At 39.8% G+C, this 20,820-nt stretch overlaps 1 protein-coding gene across 2 annotated transcripts in view; it reads right to left on the minus strand.

Annotated features, from left to right (window-relative positions):
- Positions 1-2,029: 2,029 nt before the first annotated feature.
- Positions 2,030-20,820, minus strand: part of PIK3R1 (phosphoinositide-3-kinase regulatory subunit 1) — a 55,555-nt gene continuing 36,764 nt past the window's right edge. Inside the window, exons 1-10 of one of the 2 annotated variants that reach the window (XM_056847904.1) lie at positions 9,991-10,156; positions 8,569-8,671; positions 7,953-8,051; positions 7,669-7,849; positions 6,967-7,092; positions 5,496-5,638; positions 5,193-5,369; positions 5,033-5,101; positions 3,376-3,546; positions 2,030-2,242 (exon numbers count right to left, since the gene is read on the minus strand). In XM_056847904.1, coding sequence (XP_056703882.1) covers positions 2,053-2,242; positions 3,376-3,546; positions 5,033-5,101; positions 5,193-5,369; positions 5,496-5,638; positions 6,967-7,092; positions 7,669-7,849; positions 7,953-8,051; positions 8,569-8,671; positions 9,991-10,096 — 1,365 coding nt within the window. In that variant the 5' untranslated portion in view covers positions 10,097-10,156 and the 3' untranslated portion in view covers positions 2,030-2,052. Of the gene's footprint in view, positions 2,243-3,375; positions 3,547-5,032; positions 5,102-5,192; positions 5,370-5,495; positions 5,639-6,966; positions 7,093-7,668; positions 7,850-7,952; positions 8,052-8,568; positions 8,672-9,990; positions 10,157-20,820 lie in introns of those variants that run through there. The other variant, XM_056847903.1, reaches the window with a different exon arrangement.

The following is a 20,820-nucleotide window of genomic DNA, read 5'->3' on the forward strand; positions in this document are numbered from 1 at the left end:
AAATGACTCCTAACCCACTTCCTTCTGAGGCAATCTAGTGCAGCCTCAACTCCCCACTGAAGCCATTATTAAGGACTGCAAAATCCCCACTGGGTTTTTAAGGGGTTTGAATTAAACCCACATGATGAGATAAACCCCATTCCTCAAGAAAGCAGTCGACTGACTATAAACAAATTCCTCTCAGCATCACTGATCACAAGAGGAACAAACCAATTTATTCATAGTGTTACAAAATGAATTAAGTTATATCTAACAAGAAGTCCTTACTGCTTCATTTTAAGAAGCATAAATTGCCGAAGGAGTCAAAGTCCTATTAAAAACCCCTCTGTAAGATCTATTTTCTTTTTGCATTAAACAGTCTTCCAAAGTTCCTTAATGCTAATCTGTAAGATATAATGGACATCCATGATGTTTATTGAGTTGTTCAAGAAATGCAGAATTTGGCTAAGTAAATATAACACTGAGGTCTTATGTTTCTTTCATTACATTTAATCATTGGTACCTGATTTAAAATTGCCCTTTCAGATGATAAGTCCTCTTTTTAGTTCTTACTGAAAGACGTCACAGAAAGAGTGCTTCCTAAAATTATCCTTATTCTATATATTATGCACACATAATTTCAGGAAAAAAACAGTTCTTCCATCTGACATGAAAAATATCTTGATGCAGTGTCTAGAATTGTTGGTCAAGACTGACTACTCTAGTAGCCAGTGTGCTCCATCTGTTTATCTGCAGCATTCGTTATAAAATGTATATCTCTTTTCTTCCAAATGCAACCAGAAGCAAGACAAAAATGTAAAACGCCCTCTGAATAAAACACAGTGGGATTCCATACTCCGAAGATAAGTTTTGAAACAATATTTTTGGACTCGATACTTTGCAATATTCATATTTTTTTATTGAATAAAGCAGCTTTGAAGCTTATTAGGCACTGCCCAACAAAATATTTAGTCAAAAAAGGGAAATCATGAATTTTAACCTTGAGCTAGCAGCCCAGTACTATATACAAAAGAAAAGACCCCTGTAAAATAGTTCGTGTGTTTAATTTTGGAGCCAACTTCTATTGGCATCCTGTACACTTATTTAAAAAAAAAAAAGAATGAAGAAAATGAAAACACACAAAAATCAAAGACTAGTAGGTTTAGGGGATGCTTTGAGACAAAAAACCCCAACCCTAGGGGGGGAAAAAAGCTTATCCTCTAGTTACACTTGAAACTGAGATACAGGCTATAGAAAATGACGTATTGCATAGCAGTGTAAGGATTCAGCTTTTGGCGAAACAATGAATGAAAGCAGAATGAGTTTGATATTGACAGTATCCGCCTATGATAGTTAGTCATCCAGTACTATGTACATTTTATATACTGTATGCCGTAAAAAGTCCAGGTTTCTTCAGTCTTAAATATCTTCTTAAAACAGATTTTAAACATCTAAACAAAAACACTTCCTGGCACTTCCGTTACCATGTTTGTTTTCTCCGATAAACACACTGTCGTCAAAAGTCTTTTTTTTAAAGTGTCCCTTAAAAAATGAAAGTGCCATTCCTGCTACATATCATCCACCAGCAATCCACAGCGCTGGGCATCTGCATCCACCGTGCACAGCTGTATCGTCCAAGTCACTAAGGAGAAATCCCGCTGCCGTTTATGCGGGCCCAGCTGAACTTGGGGAGGGTCTTCAGAGTTCCAATGTTTTTGAGCTCGTAAAGCTTCTTAAAAGTGATGGTCAACAAGCACCATGGTTAAAGGCCTCTATGTCCCTGCAGGGAGACTGGCGTAGCACTTCCCTCTCTCTCTCGCTGCGTTTTTCTTCGCTTCATTATTATTATTTTTAAAAGCACTTTAGATTAGAAATGTACGTTCGCAGCTCTCAACCGCAATCTCTCCCGCTGTGGTTGTGAAGAAAGCTTCAGTCCCATCTGAAGACAGATGGCTTTGACGCTGCATCTCACACACATGAGCATTCTCTACCCAGAGGCCTCAAGATTGCTGAGTTATCTTTGTGGGTGTTTAATTTATAAAAAAAGAGACAAACCCCAGAGTATTCGCTTCTTCATCGCCTCTGCTGTGCATATACTGGGTAGGCTAGTGTGACGTTGAGAGAGTCATTGTGCTGAACGAGAGATGTGTGTTGATAATGTAGCACCAGTTCTCTCAGGGAGTTGTACAAATTATATGGCTCTGCAAATCCATACCCAGTTGGTGTTTTGTTGATGACACAGTGCTTTACTTCACCATCCACACTAGAAGTAGGGGAAGAAAAAAAGAGGCTTGGTGTGTTGTCAAAAAAAGACACATTTTATTGACTGATTGTTCCTTTTCTTATTAATTGTTCATATGAATAAGTAAACTACAATGTCCTTTGGGACTGTATAGCCTAAAGCTAGCTCCAACCAATAATCTTTTGTGACTTTTCAGTCCTTTCATTGAGAAAACTCTCTCTTGGTGGCACTTACACTACCAACAGATGTCTTCTTACTCTTTTTCCACTTAAAAGGCACTGTGTAGAGCATAGACTAAAAGAAACAGTACAAATGTGAGATAAGGACTGTATTAAGAACTGTATTGATAAACAGTGTGAAGGGCAGTGGGAATAGAGAGGATTTAGCGATCATCAATTAAACAAATTTCCAGTAGGAAATGTAAGATTAGTTCAAAATGAGTCTCCTGGAAGATTGATAGGAATGAGTATGTTAAGTGTGTTTTTTATTGAATTTTTTTTAATAAAAATTATTTTTTTAAAAAAAGCGCTGTGTACCTCGGAGTCATCTGTTTAAAATGGGTCTCCTGTGAATTCATACTTAGGGCAGTGCCTCTTCTCCCAAGCAGACTTACTCTGTGAAATTGGGATGGGCACCCCTACAATTTTACCTTTTCAGCTAGAAAAAGGCTTCCAAAATTGTGTTTCAGGATCCTAGAATAGCTAGGATAAACATTGTGAGTGTCTCACTAGGCTGAGAACCCCGGGTGTGGGGAGAGTCCTAAAGGCAGTGGAGGGCAAGCAGCCCCACTGTGTTCTGTCCTCAAGGGCCATGTGTGTCTAATTTGAAACTATTAAAAAATCCTGTTCTCCTTGTGTTATAAATTCCTTATGAAACAAGCCAAACAGATAGGTACTCAGGTTTGAACTCTGACTTATCTCCAGAGGGAAATTATTCAATAACTGTAGACAGGGATTGGGGTGGAGAGCCACTGGGAACCCCTCGTTAATGATGAAGAGACGACATCATTAAGAGGTCACTTTAAACTCTACAGTATCCTCTGCAGATGTTTTGTTCCACTGCACAACCGAGTCAGAAAACTCTTAACAGGAACAGAGGATTTCGTAAATGCAGGTTTTCGTCATATCACAGGACAAAAAAATGGGGATACATACACTACAGAGCAGGCATAGCAGCCCTGTTTGCTGCTCTCCCGAACAAGGAACGTTCCATCCCGTTTGCCACGTAGTAGATTTTCAGCTTGGCTTCTGTTGATATTTCCCACATTCCACGTTCGCTCATCTTGATGGGGCAAATCCTCATCATCTTCCACCATAGAGTACTGACTGTTTAAAAAACAGCAACAAAAACCCATTTAATAGCCAGACATTGTTATTCAAGATTAGAAAAGACTGCTCTCTCCACAATCTCAAGTAACTTTAGTGAGGTCAAATACTGCAGCTTTTAAATTCTGATGAGAAGCAAGTAACTTTTTAATCATTCATGATGAAGATGATCTTCTAAAACTGGGAATAAACACCCTATGGTGCAGACCATTGAGGTTCCCAAGTCTACACAGCATAAGACACCTGCTGCTTTTGTTCAGAATTTTGCTAAAAACAACAACAGCATTCTAGAAAGCTTCACAACAACCTTGTTTTAAAAATGTAAAATAACCATGGAGTGTTGACCCCATACATCCAGTCCTGCCAACACTAGTGAGTCTTCACAGATGCTAGAGTTAAACATTAAAAGGGGGTGCTTTTTTGGTTCACTAAAATGCTACTGTAGATAAGCATACAGAGAAATCACACAAGAATTCTTCCTGGACAGATGCATAAGATCTGAAGCATGATAACCAAACAGCCTTGCAAACAAATAGAGAAGGCCTCAAAGCAAAACCTTTTGTTCATATCAACAGAGCGCAAACAGCACCAAATGAATCACTCTTTTATTTTTCAAATGTTACTTAAAAAAATTAACTGTGAATTTCACAATTTACTTTGCTCTGTTAACTGACACCAAGGACTGCATCATACATGTCAGAAGATTCAGCAACTGCATAGTGAATGCCCCTAAAAGAGGGCAGTGTCCAGTATTTGAAAATCAATGAAAATTCGTTGCACTTTCATCCTCTTTCTTCAGATGCTTAAGATAAAACTGACTCCCGCAAATTACAAATTTGTGTATAAAAGGAGAAGAAGAAGAGTTGGTTTTTATATGCCGACTTTCGCTGCCCCTTAAGGAAGACTCAAACCGGCTTACAATCACCTTCCCTTCCCCTCCCCACAACAGACACCCTGTGACGTAGGTGGGGCTGAGAGAGTGTGACTAGCCCAAGGTCACCCAGATGGCTTCATGTGTAGGAGTAGGGAAACAAAAAGACTATGGCTATGACACACATGTGAGGGTGCTCAATAAAGAATCCTGTGCCTGCTCTGACCACTTCCTTTTATTGAAGAGAATAGGAAGTGGCACACAATGTCTTTTGACGTGAGGCATCTATGGATGGCCAGAATTAAAATAACAATTATAGCCCCTTGCACCTGAATTCACAGAAAATTTGATGCAACCAAGGACATATCTTAAGAGTGGTCAAAAAGTATAGGATATACTCAGGCTGCGGTGTCAAGTTAAGGACAGTGCCAGAATTGTAGTTTTTAGGGTTTCCTCTCATCAACAAAGACTCAACTCTTCTGGCACAAAATTTAACAAAGGTAGCTTTTTCAGTGATACAAGGTAACAGTAGTGCAGCACTTGTTGGAACAGATTTATTTTTCATTGAAAACGCGCTGAGACACCACAGTCGTTCAAAAGGTTCGGGATACTTACTCTTCTGTATTTTCATTGCCAAGCCATTCATTCAGTTTCTTTTGCCGAACACCCTTCTGAGTCAACCACCTGAAAGACAGTTATGAAGGCATAGTTAGTCTGGGTAGTATTCATAAAAAAAATATTATTTTAAAATGTCTTCCAATTCATAGCTACTTACATCAAATACTGATCTCTTGTCTTTCTGAGCTGTATAAGATCTGGTTTAATGCTGTTCATGCGTTTATCAATCTCTCTGTATTCTGCAGCTTGCTTCTTTAAATCCTCTTCCAGTCTACGCCGGCTATCCACAATTTCACTGATTCGGGATTTCAGCTTTTCATAGTTGTGCATAATTCTGGAGAATAGGTTTTGGAGCATTACAGTCTGATCAGACAGTTGGGATTCATAATTTATGAGGAAATTTAGATTGTTTCAGATTGTCTGATATTTTCAATCTAGAATCTTAAACATTGCTACTAACCTTTGTATTTCCTTTTCATTCCCCTCCCGTTTAAATTTTTCTATGTATTCTTTGCTGTATCTTTCCTGTGTTTGGCACTGCTCTTCAAATATTTTAATGGTTTCATTAAATGCCTCGATGGCAGTTCTTTTCATTTGAATTTCCTGAAAGGGAGAAAAGTTGACCTTCAGTTACAGCAAAATTCAGAAGTAACAGGCTATCCAATCTTGGTTGTGGCAGGGTTTTTTATTTTAAACAAACAGAGAAGCAGCACAAGCAGTTAGTTGCCTATCTATCCTTCCAGTGAATAAAAGACAATTTTTAGCTGTATATAAGAAGCCATTCAAATAACCACTCAACTAGCCCAAATGATTTTTGTTTCCAGAACAGGGATGTTTTTATCACTTCTCTCGCTCTACTCCAAAGCAATCTGTGCTACAGCAAGAGTCTGTACTGAAGGAAAACTCCAAAATCCAGTGGGACACATCCAAAACATGTATGATTCCAGTCCTTATTTATTTCTGACATCCCGGGCACTAAATCTAGGCTTAATCTTATCTGTCAAAGTTTTTATCCAGTACTTCCTCCAGAGAACTCATGACTCTTCGCTCCTTCATTGTATCAACACAGCTATCTTATAAGGGAGATTGAGATTGTGACTGGTCCTGCTTCATCACTGAGTGGTGAAGCTGGACCTCTCATATTCTACTGTAACATTCTACCTGCTACCCCACGGTCATTCCCCAAAACCAAGAGGAAGGCCTTGGTCTCTGTCCCCTTGTTTACTGGACATCGAGGGCAAGTAATTGGTCACAGTGTGAAACAGGGTGCTGGACTAGATGGACCATATATGTTATTAAGTTCTCACACTTTCTTTTGAAGGATTCAGCAGCAGAAACCAAGAGTACTAACATTTCAGACAGCTTTCATATTGTGTATTTTTGTCAAGAGTTGACTACAGCATCCTCATCAAACAAGCCAAAAACAAGTACAGTTAAATATATATATTTATGTGTGTGTGTATATATATATATATATCCCTTGTCTATCTTACCATATTATGCTCAAAATTCTATATTTTATAGGTAAATTCTTGAAGTTTTTTAGACATAAACATTTCCTCTTAATTTTCCTACTGTAGCCAGCTATCCTGATCAAGCAATCTATTATTTTTATAGTTATCAAAAATATGCCATTGTGCTAGAAGTTATCAGAGGATACAGTGCTTGTTAAGCCAATGAGTACTCATAATATGGAGCACCTACAAGAGTTGACTCTATGTCACTAGAATCTATTGATAGTTTAGACAACAGAGCAATTTTAACCTGTCAGCTTTACAGCACTTAGATCAAAGCTCATCTTAGCAATTTGAGTCAAAATCTTTGAAATGCCAAGACCTTTAACCTCAAAATACTGTCAATATCAACCTTGCTGAGCAGACCAGGCCCTGCTCCAGTGAAGAGCTCTTAGACAGACATTCATCACTGCTCACCTGAGATGTTCTTGTGTAGTCTTCATACAGCCTGTCATACTCTCTGTTCTTTTCTTGGAACTGGATGTTATATTCGTGTAATTTCTTTCCCACAGCTTCAATACTATCCTCCTTAACCACTTGATCCTGGGATGATAAACAAATAGTAATACATCCAATGAAGATGTGGCTTCTTAGAGAGTTCTAGTAGACTGTACTAATGAGGTTATCATTTGCAAAGGAATGAAAATTCACAGCAGGAGGATTGGATTCTGTACAGAACAATATGCTGAAGAAGACAATGATGATGATGAAGATGCAAGCTTCACAAGCAGATAATACACTTACTGAGGAATGAGCTTTTGTAGGCAAGGGGCTACTTCATAAGATGCAATGGTGCCTCTTACCTTAAAAGTTCACTGGAAACTTTTATTATGCTTTTAAGTTTCTACAGGACACTTTTGTGTGTTTGCTAAAACAAATTAATACAGCTACTTTCCTGAAATGCATTATTATACAAACAAACTTCTCACTGAGAACTGTTCATTGATTTACATGAGTAATTCTCTAGTGAGAATCATATACAGCACTTAAGCATCGCAAGATCATTTTTAAAGGCATTTAAATCCAAATTCCTCAGATATTAAAGTCGACTTGCCAGAAGGTAATATTACAATGCTACTGTACTCAAGAAGAAGAGGGAGAAAAGAACATATTCTTTACCTGTTGATATTTGGATACTGGATAAAGCAATTTAACATCCAATTTTGGATTATACTGGGCTAAAGACTCGTTCCGGTAGTGGTTTATTAGCTCAACCACAGAATTGAACGTCAATGGATCAGAAAACCCATATTTTCCATCTCGGTGAAATATTTTAATTAATTTATTATTTCCTCCCTTCCTGTTTAAAAAAAAAGATGAGGGGGAAAGAGTCAGCCATACTTATGTCCAGTTATGTTCTTAAATGCAACACTTAAATAATAACCAGATCCAACTCTCCTTACCGTAAAGTCAGTGTATAGTCCCCATGCATTTTGGTGGAGGCATCTCGTACCAAGAAGGTGCCATCAGCAGTGTCGCGAAGCTTCTCATTTACTTCCTCTCTACGATGGAACCAAAAAACAACTCTTGGTTTAGGAACTGACTTCTAAAAAAATAGTAGACTTCAACTCAAAACATAACATCTTCAAATTAGCATTAAAAAATTCTGCACAGCAGGAGTACTGGGAAGGCTTCACATGAACTCTCGTACTTTGCTTTCTGAATTAAAACAGCCTGCCTGTCCAAGAAGTGTGTTCAAAGGCAGAAATCAGTAGTAGCGTACTTCCTTCACCTACACACAAAAAAAGTTGCAAAAGCTGGAAACATACTGCATTTCTTAGCCTATTATATTAACCCCCCCACCTACCAGTTTTAGTCTGAGATATGCTAGTACTCATGATATGTTGGCAAACAATCTGTCACCTGTAGTAAACGTACAGAGAAATATCATCACTTAACTTTGTTATATTTTATATTTCTACTGGTTGGAATACATTTTTATTCTGTTTAAATGGAGTGCATACGAAGTAAATATATAAATTAGTGCCAGATAAATGGATTTTTAAAAATTATCCTTACCTCGAGATATCTCCCCAGTACCATTCAGCATCTTGCAGAGACATGTTGTTATTCATACCGTTATTTGTTACAGTATTAGGCTTTGGAGGTTTAGGAGGCAGTGCTGCAAATGAAAAGAAAGCACATTTGTAGCCTATCTGTAGACCATACAGTATAGGTTAAATGACACTATTATTAACTTAAATCTATTCCTGTTAGAATCACTGCAGCTTTGATTTGTTTTGTAAAATCTGCTGCATTTCCCAAATCTCTCTTCCCTTCTTGTTTTGCAGAGAATCAGGAAACAAAAATCATTCCACAATAAGCAGGTCATAAACGAACACATGTATTTTAGTTACCTAAAAGTCTTGCATTTCCGGCCAAGAACTGCTCCTCCCCTCTCCATCTATATTTCACAAACTGCAATTTGTTCTTAAAAGATACAAACTGAAGTTTCTTGTCTCCTTGTTTTCTATCATTTGTATTAACATCTTTATATCATTTTATGAAACAAAATATGCTGCATCTGCGCCCCCCCCCCATCCCCATTTGATCATCTGGGAAGAATTATTTTGCTTTCTAGCTCCAGCACTGCTGTGCTGGATCAGCAAATCCACAACACTGTTGTATATTTTAGGAAAGGAACTGGATTTCTATGATCCTCTGAATTTTGTACAATGATCTGCCCCCCTCCCTTTAAGGAATCCATCTGTGACCCAAATATCCCTTGTGTTAATCTAAGCATTCTGTAGGATAAAAACTGTTCCAAATGGTAAGACTGATTATAAAAACCACATCCCTTTGGCTCAATGTCAGAGCTGCAGACCACTGAATGCAGAATATACTGCAGCATTCCTAGTTTACTAGCAAAGGAAAACAGAACTGAAATCAGTATAATTATGTATGTGTCTATACACACACACGTTTAAATTCAACAAGCTTGTATACTTAATTTAATCCTGTTTATATACTTTGATGCATGCATAAACTAGACCTGTCAAAATGAATGTTGTAATTTCATAGGTTCAATGTAGTCTAATGATTTTTCTTTCTTGTGCTAAATGATTGCAAGTAAAAACAGTCAAACCTAACCATTGTAACGAAGAGTGCCCAGTAACTTAAAATGACAGCACTGTTTTTAAATAAGTACTTTTTTTTTTTTTACAGAATCTTGTATCTGGCATAATGCAGAAAAGACTGCTGTTTTTTACTCTATAACAAACGTACCTACAGGTGAGATAAATCACAAGACTATAGTTTAATTAAGCAAGCCAAAATAAATTTCACCCAATAGCCTTTACTGAATGCTTCTTCCATTTAGTAAAACACAATTCAATTAAATGACAAGGTTAAAAAGTAAGCCTAAAATCTGATTTTTCTACAGCAGCAGTTATTGCTACATCCAGAATAGGCTAGCCTTCAAAAATAGCACTGCAGTATTACCTGGTGGGTCCATTTCTATGTAAAACATCAAATCCGTGCCACAATTTATATCTGTCCTGGGATAGTCTATGTCCAGTTCTTCCATGTTCCAGACAGTGTTGTACATTATCAGCGAGTAAGCTCAGTTATAAGGAAACAGTCAGGATCTCTTTGTAATGGTGTCTTGGAATTCATTTTAAAACCTATAAGGGGCTGCACTGTAACCTATTACATCATAATCCCCAGCCAATCATGTCAAAAATAATGTCCCTGGACCACTCCTGTTTCATCATTTTCATTCTTCATTGTTAAATGTTACAACAATTGTCGTTTGAGGGGGAAAAAGTTAACAGAATTGTGGTCGGTGCTTGATCTTATTCAGAAGACGGAATGTGTTCTCGTTTCACACTGATTTCTCTCTCCTTCCCCCCCCCACCATCCCCCCCTTAATCTTTTCTGTCTGCTGCTTGGTACATTCCACTGCTGGCAGGTTGACAAAAGGCTGATAATGCTGCAGCAGGAAGCGTTTTCTTTCTGTACTGTAGATTTCTTGGTTTACAGAGCCGGATCACTTCACAGCCCCAAGCATTCTAAGACTTATAACCTCGTAGGGGGTACTGACTGGGAATCCTTTTATGCATGTTTTGAGGCCCCTGCGTGTGTGCTCTATAAAGGGCAATGTGGGCAGGAGGCACCTTTTTATGCACTTTTGTGTCCCGAATACTTTTAAAGTCACAATGCCTCACACCGTTGTTAGAGATATGCCCCAAAAAGATGCTGCTGCTGCTGCTGCTGCTTCTTTTTAATTGTGGCTGACGTACAATATTTTGATCATATGTGAAGTCGTTTAAGTTTGAAACTAAGCTTGGCTGTATTAAGTGCCAATCAAACTTTATCATGAACAACGTTACATTACAATGAGTAAAAACTGAGTAATATCCCGATAGTTCAATCACTCCCCCATTTATTAAATGCCTGGTAAAATGCTGAAAAATATTTCAGTTTGCCTGATCTCGTAGGTTCTTATCAACCTGCTTTCACCAGGGCATCTGTCATTTGGGCAGTTCCTAAAGAGCAAAGATTCTTTTGTCAGCCTTCTCTTTCTTAGAATTTCCCTGCTCAAATGAGATCTCATTCTCAACCTCCCCAGAAGAATTCTGTCCACCACAGACCTTACCATGCAGCAAATTTCCCAGTAGAACTGAAATTGGCAACTGCAGAAGATCATACTTTAAAAACATCAGCACTATGAAACTTCGTAGAACCACTCATGCCATATGGATTTACCGGACAGGCACTACAAGCAGAACATGTAGTGCAGAAGAGCTCAAACAAAATTATTCACCTGTCCTAAACACTACACAAACCAACGGTGTCTTGGGCATTTTTATCCTTTGAGACAAGCACTAGCGTGTAAGGGCAGCAACACACACACACACACAAACCCGTTGTCCTGCTTAAACTCATCCTAAAGTAGCTCATCTTCCCTATCCATTTAGGTGGACATGTTCCAGAGATTCCTTCCATTTGCCTCGTGTAACAGGACACCTCAGACAGTCCCAGACACAAGTCCAAACATTGAACTTGAGGGTTTAGCCCACCTGCTACCCAAATAGCTGTGTTGCCAAGGTACACCGCTTAAATTAGGCTAGGAAAGACACAAAGCATACAAAGTTAGCTACCACAGTCCAACAAGGACTGCAGTTTTGACAGTTTCTTTTTGCATGTATTCAACAGCAAAAGAAAAAGAAAAAAGAGCTCTCATATTAAGGTTTTACTACTGGCTAAATTCTGGACAGTCACTCTTGTCTGATCAGGTTACTGCACAACCCAAACTAGTCTAGCTTGCTGAAATACCATGTGGCAAACCAGAACAGGCAAGATACTGACAGACAGGTGATTTTCCACTGTTGCAGAATACTCTAGACAGGTATCAGTTTTTACTCTTCCACATTTTAAACTATGACACTGTTACCTGCAGATCACAATCCCCCACCTCACCCAGTCTCCCACTCTTTAGACTAGAAAAAAAAATACAGTCAAACTAAAAGTTACTTACTTTGTAAACTGTGCATGGCACACAATAACCCTTTAAGTACTTGTATCCAACAATCTAAAATTCCCGATGGTCGCTGTTCAGCACCACAAATAAAAATGAAAAAAGCAAGAACATAAACTATCCTTGGATCGGAAGGGAAAAGTAGCTCTGGAACTGTAACCTATTCCTCTGCTTCCTTGAATCCGGAAGAAAAGCGGCAACATGCACAATCAGGGGGGAAAAAGCCCCAGTCCTTTTGCTTTGGAAAGAATCAGCTTCTGTGCTCTCTGAGGCTATCAGCTCATTTCTATTTCATCACTGATTTTAGCAATGGTTTTTTTTTAAACATGCTCAGTAGCTTGCACGTCTCTTCGAGATAAAGATCTGTTTCATGATTAACTCGGGCAGGTTCAAATATTTGCTGAGCAAGGCATTTCAGCTGGGGGAAGGGAACCAGAGTCAAAGTCAAGAGTTGTCATCGGCTAACAAGTGGCCAATGCAAGACTAACCGGTCTCATTTTAGCCAAGTAAATGAGAAGGCCATTGTAAGTGGCCTTAAAATAGCCGCTGTAACTGGCTGCTACATGCAGCATTGAAGGAGACGACTGTCAAGAAAAAGCATTATGAGCAGCCAAATACAGGAAGTGGCTGAGCTAGTTCGGAGGGGGAAAAAAATAGAATGAAAGCCTTCCTTGTAAACCTCTGCGCCTCCCAGAGCCCACAAATGCTGAAGAAACTTGTTAGCATTCACTGCGTCGCCCGCCACACACTTTCACCGGACCACAGCGACAGGTGTTGCTGGCGACCCATAAAACGAAGACCTGTGCTGCTGAGTCAAATTAAAACCAATGCACACCCCTCTCCTGAAACGCCTGCTAGCTTCAGTTTGATAAGCTGACTGCTACTGAACTTCCAATACATTCAGCGTTTGTGTGGCGTCATTGGGCATTGCGCAAGGTCAAGTTCTGACCTAAGTCTTAGGTCAAATCAATTTTTCTGCATTTAATGGGGCAGGTAGGTACATGGGGTGAAGGACAAAAGAGCAATACATAAATAAATTTGAGGCCATATCCCTATTAAATTTGTTACACTCAAAGCCCTACATAAGTGAATAGTAAGAAGCAAGCCCATAGTTTGGTTGGAGAGCACATCATAAAGCAAGTTTGCTGGTTAACTGCCTGCATCAAAGACCTCCTGAGAACCCCCCATTATCAGTTGCCTTGAATTCCATGATGGAAGAAACACAGAATATAAATATGGTGCAATGCAGCCAATTAATAAATAAAGCCTTCAGCAAACAAAGCAGCAAACATTCCAACTCCTTTTCAGTTCTCACAATGAAAAACCACCACTGAACAGCTTTCATGAGCCAGATAATGCACACACAAAGCAATTAAACATGTAAAAATGTGTTGTTTTGGTTTGTCTACTGCCATCTTTGGACCGTGCTGGTCTTGGCTTTGAGTTAAAGCACTGTTGTGCTTGGCATAGGCGATGCAGGAAGCGCCAGGAGTAGCTGGTCTCTCGCTGGTAATATTCAACGGCACCGACTGGAGGGAGGGGAGGGAAGATGGGGGTGAGATGAGTGGGCAGAAGTGAACCGGAGTCCAGCTTATGCTTGTCTGATTCCAGACCGTTTACAGGGAAGGAGCTGAGACCTAGCTACACTTTGATTCAAGGTCCTATCCTTCTTGCCTTCCTCGTTCTTATTGCCAAAGGAAGAAGAAGAGTTGGTTTTATATGCCGACTTTCTCTGCCACTTATGGGAGAATCAAACCGGCTTACAATCACCTTCCCTTCCCCTCCCCACAACAGACCCCTTGTGAGGTAGGTGGGGCTGAGAGAGTGTGACTCGCCCAAGGTCACCCAGCTGGCTTCGTGTGGAGGAGTGGGGAAACAAATCCAGTTCACCAGATTAGCCTCCGCCGCTCACGTGGAGGAGTGGGGAATCAAAGCCGGTTCTCCAGATCAGACTCCACCGCTCCAAACCACTGCTCTTAACCACTACACCATGCTGGGAGATAATCTTTTATGGATATGTAGCTTTCATTTTGTAGCTGGTCAGGGACTGAGGAATGGGCGAAGGGAGCCTCCTAAAGGGGACTGTGTGAGGCCAACCCATTACCAAGGAAGGCGTGGGTATTAACCTGGTGAAGGGAGCTGATACTTCAGGGCAGCAGTTATCAACCTACACAGACACTGTCTTGCGTCCTTCTCCTCCCCGTATTTTTTGCCTGCGGCTAGACTGGGTGCTATAGCTATGTCACGAGGCCCAGCCCTCCAGCCGCCAAACTGCTTGCATAGCTGCTGGTTCAATAAGGCTGTGTCCTGTTTTCACCCCGGCCAGGGTGTTTGCTCTTTTCCTTCCTCCCTGTTCCAACTCTGGGCACAAACTGAACTTTTGTACATGTTCGTACAGAAGAAAGATTGCCAGGAAAGAACAGCAGAGTTTCTTCGGTTTATCCCATTTATTCTAAGGCTTTCATAAAGAAAGTGTAAAGGTTTGGTAGCTTAATGGGCACCCTAGCAGCTGTTTTGTTTTTTTGTGTTTGTTTTAAATTTTACCTTAAACTATCCACATGCCTCGAGGAACTTGCTTTGACATCTCTCGTGATACTCTGCTTGTGCAACAGGTGGTATCCTCTTTCCTAAGCACACGTGTGCTGGCCCAGGATCAGGCCATATACAAATGGCATTAAGGGATACAAATAAGCCACAAAGCCCTGAAACAGGGCAGATTCAGGCCTTTGGGAGATGCCGGTTCATCATGTTTTTCACACCCACTGCCTTTGGCTACAGAAGAAGTAGTTGTTGACCACAGCACAAATCAACTACTGTTTTCTTAAAAAACACACACACCAGGAAACATAAAAAGAATAGGGGGACTCATTTGTATCTCCTACATGAAAACAATTCAAGTAACCACAATGATAACTTGCATTTTCATATTTTATTCCAGAAACTGCCCTTAATTGCAGATACTTATAAGACTCCGTTTTTCCTTATGCTTTAATGATACTTGAAAATGCGATTGTCTGTTCAATATTCCCCATGACATGCAGGGATTTTGCCAGGAATCAATACATTTGCACATATTTTTAGTAGCAAAAGAGCAAGCAGCAGCAGGGACCCAATCAAGCCCCTAACCTAAATACAGCAATGTGCACCTATAGCTGTGCATGTGTGGGAAGGGGAGCTGTAACAGGATTCCCACATCTGGACTGGATTCAGAGAAGGGCTGAATTGCGTCCTATGTCAGCAGGTTGTTTCATTCTCTCTTGGTTTTTTATAAAATCAGATTTCCCTCATGACTTGCATAATTAGTTTTGATATGCAGTAGATGGTGCTTGAGAAATCCAGCTACCAAACCCTCTAAATGCAGACAGCTGACTGGTGTACAGATAATTGCAGCAATTGCCTCCATGAACATATCAAAGAGAACCGAGGTCTCTATTTTCTACACCTGAGTAAAAAGTTATTGATTAAACCTGGGATCCAATATTCAGTAAGGTATTTTATATGTTAAAAATTGCATGTATCCTATTAGCTTAAAAAGAGAGCCCTCTGGTGGACAAACATTAGACTGAACACTGGTTTAAAGTGGAGAGCAAATAAAACAAGCCAAACTAGTTTTTACATTGTTTCCTATGCCAAATCACTCCGCAGTTATTTCTTGAAGTATATGTAGTATGGTCAAGATTTATACCACAATCTCAAGGCATATTATCAACTGATAATGTACTTAAAAGATTCTGTAATAAAGTATGTCATATTCTTATCCAATCACTGTATTCATTATTACAGGTCTTTTACTGCTCAACTAAATTAATTTGAAATCCTTTAAAATATGAAAAACTGGTAGACCAATACTGATATTTTAACAATGAGAAGCTCAAAAGTATTTGTATTTCAACATTTTGTAACTAGTGTGAGGATTCAAAGATGGGAGAATTTTCCGAATCTTGGCAGAACTATGAATGCTGAGAATTTCACCACAGATTTGTCTGTCGGTGGTCGAAGGTGTCGATCAGACGTTTTACCCAGTATGTTCAGTTCGTGTTGAATAGCCAGGAATGCCCACCAAACAGGTGTGCAACTTTTTGTGTGTGTGAAATTGCATAAGCTCAAAAATCATGCTGATTCAAGCCAACAGGCAGCTATTACCATTGCCAGGGATTACTTACATATGCCCCCCTCCAAGAGAAGGATTTAATTAAAACACAGCATTTATCCATGATGGTTTTAGATGCTGTGCCTAATTTAACTGTCAATTTAAAGAACTGGCTGCTGAGCGGAACAGTCATGGAGAAAGGATGGGGCATGGAGTGGAACTACATTGGACTGTATGAGAACATGTATGTGTAAAAAAACAACCCCGATTGTTCTATACTGCATGGTCAGGAGGAATACAGTTAAGCAACCTGCTGAACAGCCAAGAGTGGGTTGTCACTGATCACTGAAAAAAACGTCTCCCTGTTCATGACCGGTAAACAGGACCATCAGCTAAACTAGAGAGTGTTCAAGCACCCTTAAAATGAACCCTGATGCCTGCTTGCTTTTCTCTGGCAATTGTAACCTCAACCATGCATAACTCTGCTACAGACTTCAAACATGTAGCTCTAATTTGAAGAAAAGAAACCCCATAAAAAAGTTCTGTAACATTACAAATAACTTGTGTGTCACCTTAATATACAACAGGGCCTCAAGAACCTATACATGAAACATTCTGCTACGTATAGAAGGTAACGGTAAAGAGTTCTAACTATGTACCAGAATTGCAAAACATTGTTCATTTTCTTCATTTTGGTTCAGCATGTTTGTAATGTTGAACGTTTGCCATTTATAAAGTGCTTCAGCCATTCAGAACCCTTCACATGAAGGCTGTCACTTGACTAATCAACTAAGATTATTTTTGTAATCAATTAATTAACTGATTAAATTTACATAAACAGTATAGTCAGTCTACCTTTATTATGGCCCACAAGCCACACATCAGCAGAGCAAACAACATTAATTAACCTAAAATCATACCTCAACACATATCATTCAGTCCTAGCACATAATACAATGAAAAGGCTTTGGGGTTATCAAAGAAAATTATACACAGGACATTATCTCAGTCCATATTATCAAAGCACAGGACAAAAACCTAGCTACTTGTACAGTGATTCTTTGGTCAACCTCAGCCAGTAAAATTTTAAGGATCTTCTGCTAAGTGTAATTATTTGACATATAAAACTTACTTAAGATTACTCCGTATGCAACAGAAATCATCCTCCCTTGTGTGTAAGGAAACCAGGAGTTTATAATATTTATACTTGGTTTCATCTTTCTGCTTAGTTTCAGATTTCTGCAATCCTTATCCTATAACACTGCTTATTGGCGGTCTCATCATGCTGATTATATTGATTTATACAATGTAGCCCTCCACAGTGAGAATGGTGGACTATCCTTTCCTTTTATCCTTTCCTTTTATCCCTTAGAAGCTCCTTGATCAATTGATCTTGAGCAGCATATATCTAGTGTTGGAGGGATATAAGGATTGAAACAAATCTTGCCACTGACAATGTAGCCCTGGGGTCCCTATCGCTTAGTAAAAAAGGCATTATGTCAGTCACAGAGGCATTGATAGTGGACTATCAGTAACATACATATATACATCTTATATCATAGCACTTAGTATCTGCAATTTTTATAAGTATATTTTAAAAACTTTAAAAAGGGCTGCCCAATTAAGCCGGGTAAACTTTTTCAGTTGCTCCTAAAATATTGACTGATTGATCTTACTAACTAATCAACTAGCTGTTCATTACCTCACGTATATTATGTCAGCCATTCCCCACAACAACCCTGTAATGTAACATAAACACTATGGTCCCTGATACTGACACCCAGACAAGACATTTTAACAATGGTATTGTTTTCTAGCCTGACCTGGATGGCCCAGGCTAGCCTGATCTCGTCAGATCTCAGAAGCTAAGCAGGATCAGCCCTGATTAGTATTTGGATGGGAGACCACCAAGGAAGTCCAGGGTTGCTGTGCAGAGGAAGGCCCTGGCAAACCACCTCTGTTAGTCTCTTGCCATGAAAAACCCCATAAGGGGTCGTCATGAGCCAGCTGCAACTAGACTGCACCACACACACACACACACATTGTTTTCTAAAACGATCTCTCTGTATGTCTGATTTAAATTCTGCTCCTGGTTAAAGCCAGTATTGCCATCGGTTTTCAAATCATGGTCTATCCCTATTTGAATGAAAAGCATGGAAAACTGCCGTTAATAACTGGTAGTATTTATGTGGTCAACCCTCGGTGGAGGATGTTGTACACTACGTATTAGTAGCTAAAGATTTTTTTCAGACACGGTTCAAACAAATAACTAAGAAGAAAATTTGCTACTGGTGGAAAATAAAAGTTTGTTATACTACATACATGTCTGCTGCTCCCCAAAAAATGTCTCCAGAAAAAAAATTGTACAGTAAAACGTTTTATATTGTTTGGACACCATTTATTTTAAATTGAGTGTCTTTGTTTGTTTCTTTAAAATGTTTTGTACTGCTTTCCCACCTAATCAAGGTCTACAAGGTGGCAAACATAAAAACATTCTTAAAACCCTAAAAATACAGTTAAAATGATAAAATTCAGTTACGAAGACATAAACAAACAACACTAGAAGGAGGGCCAATAACCATTATTGGGGGTATTCCAGACAAAACAAAAAAAATCTTCAGCTGCTGGTGAAAGACACTGATAGAGGAAGACAGATGAATCTCCCTGGGGAGAGAGTTTTGGTGCCACAACAGAGAAGGCCCTTTCTTCGGTTGCCACCCCTCTAGCCTCAGATGGCGGGGGCAACCAAAGCAGAGCCTTTAAGGATGACTGGAGTGAGTGGGTAGGTTCATATGGTAGAAGGTGGTTCTTAAAGTATGCTGATCCCAGGCTATACACAGTTTTAAAAGTCCATACAAGCGCCTTGAAGTGAGCCCAGAAGCAAACTGGAAGCCTGTATAGGTGGAACAAGACTGGCATGATATGGTCGCTCCGACCCACCACATTCATCACTTTGGCCACAGCATTCTGAACCAACTGTAGCTTCCAGTCTTCAAGGGCAACACCACATAACAGCACATTGCAGTATTCTAATCTAGATGTTATCAGGGCATGCACCACTAGGGCAAGACCTTTCCTGGCCAGGAAAGGCCACAGCTGGCTCATCAGCCAAAGCTGCTAAAAGACACCCCTGGCCACCGCTGTCAGCTGTTTATCCAGTACAAGGCTTTGGTCCAGGGCCAACCCCAAACTACAAACCTGCTCCTTTAGGGGAATGTATCCTCATCCAGAACAAGGAATAACCCATTTCCTGGGTCAGACCTTCCCCCTACCAGTAGAAACTTTCATCAGGATTAAGGTTCACCTTGATAGCCCTCATCCATTCCATAACTGCCTTCAGGCCCCTGTTCACGGTTTCCACAGCCTCCCTGAGATCTTCTGGTAGTGCGAGATAGAGCTGAGTCTGCATATTGGTGGCAGCTCAGGCTAAATCTCCGGATGACCTCTCCCAGCGGCTTTACGTTGATACTGAAAAGCATGGGGGACAAGATGGAATCTTGCAGAACCACACAGGCCAAAGGCCAAAGGACAGTACAGCAGTCTCCCAGCACCACATTCTGAAACCTACCCTTAAGGTAGGACTGAAACCACTGCAGAACAGTGCCTCTCAGTCCAGTCCTGAAAGGTGATCCAGAAGGATATCATGATCGATGGTACTGAAAACTGCCAAGAGGTCCAGGAGAATTAACAGGGTCACACTCCCCCTGTTCATTTTTCGGAGCATGTCATCCACCTCTATACATAGTATATTTCCTTCATTTTACTGTATTTGTTTTGGAATACATCTATTTATTTCACATATTTAGCGATGATTCCACCAAAGCTAATCCATTAAACCAATATTTTAACATGTATATAAGAAAATAAGGGAAGCGCATACAGAAGACCTAAATCTACCTAAATTCTAATTTACATCAAATGTACATACATGTGTTTAAGACCCCATCCTATCTCCACTCACCCCTTCTACTCTTCTTATCAAGGGCTGCATTAACATATTTAATTACAAAGAATGCATTTGCACAGGCCTTGCCTTTAGCCACTGCACTGCCCATACAATCATCCCATGTTCAGAAGCCCAGGCTCCACCTACTGCTGCGTGAGAACTGTCACCCAATTTATTATCATGTAATGAACTCTGCTCAGAGTTCACAAGTTCAGTAGAAAGTAGGGGACTTATCTTCATACAACATCAGAGCCTATGTCAAGGGAAGGCTGAAGACAAGCTGTGCATGAATACAGTTAAATATGCAACCAGAATTCCTCCATGGCTGCTTTCAATTATGTTCTTGTTGTTCTTTATACTAAACAGCTTCATCATCTGCTACTGCTTGTAGGTGTAGTGCTTTATTTCAGCCAGGATTCACCAAAACCAGCCCTAGATCTGTTTTTCAAGACCAGAGCTCAGTCCTACAGCACTGTAAATGATAATGTGCAGATAATAGGGTTGCACGGTACAAAACGGTTCTCAAACTGCGGTCTGTACTGCTGTGTATAGGTTACAGCCCTATTACAGTCCTATTATGTAATTTTTGTTCTGCTTAATGTGTCATGTTAATACTTATGCTATGCTTCAGCTCTTTCTGGTTGGTTCTAGACTTCTACAATCCTAATGCATTGGTTACTGAATGTCCAATTTTGTTGTCTGTACTACCTTGAGTTCCTGTGAGAAAGGTGGACTATAAATAATGTAAATAAATAA

The sequence above is a fragment of the Euleptes europaea genome, chromosome 4 (assembly GCF_029931775.1).
Source record: "Euleptes europaea isolate rEulEur1 chromosome 4, rEulEur1.hap1, whole genome shotgun sequence".
NCBI lineage: Eukaryota > Metazoa > Chordata > Lepidosauria > Squamata > Sphaerodactylidae > Euleptes > Euleptes europaea.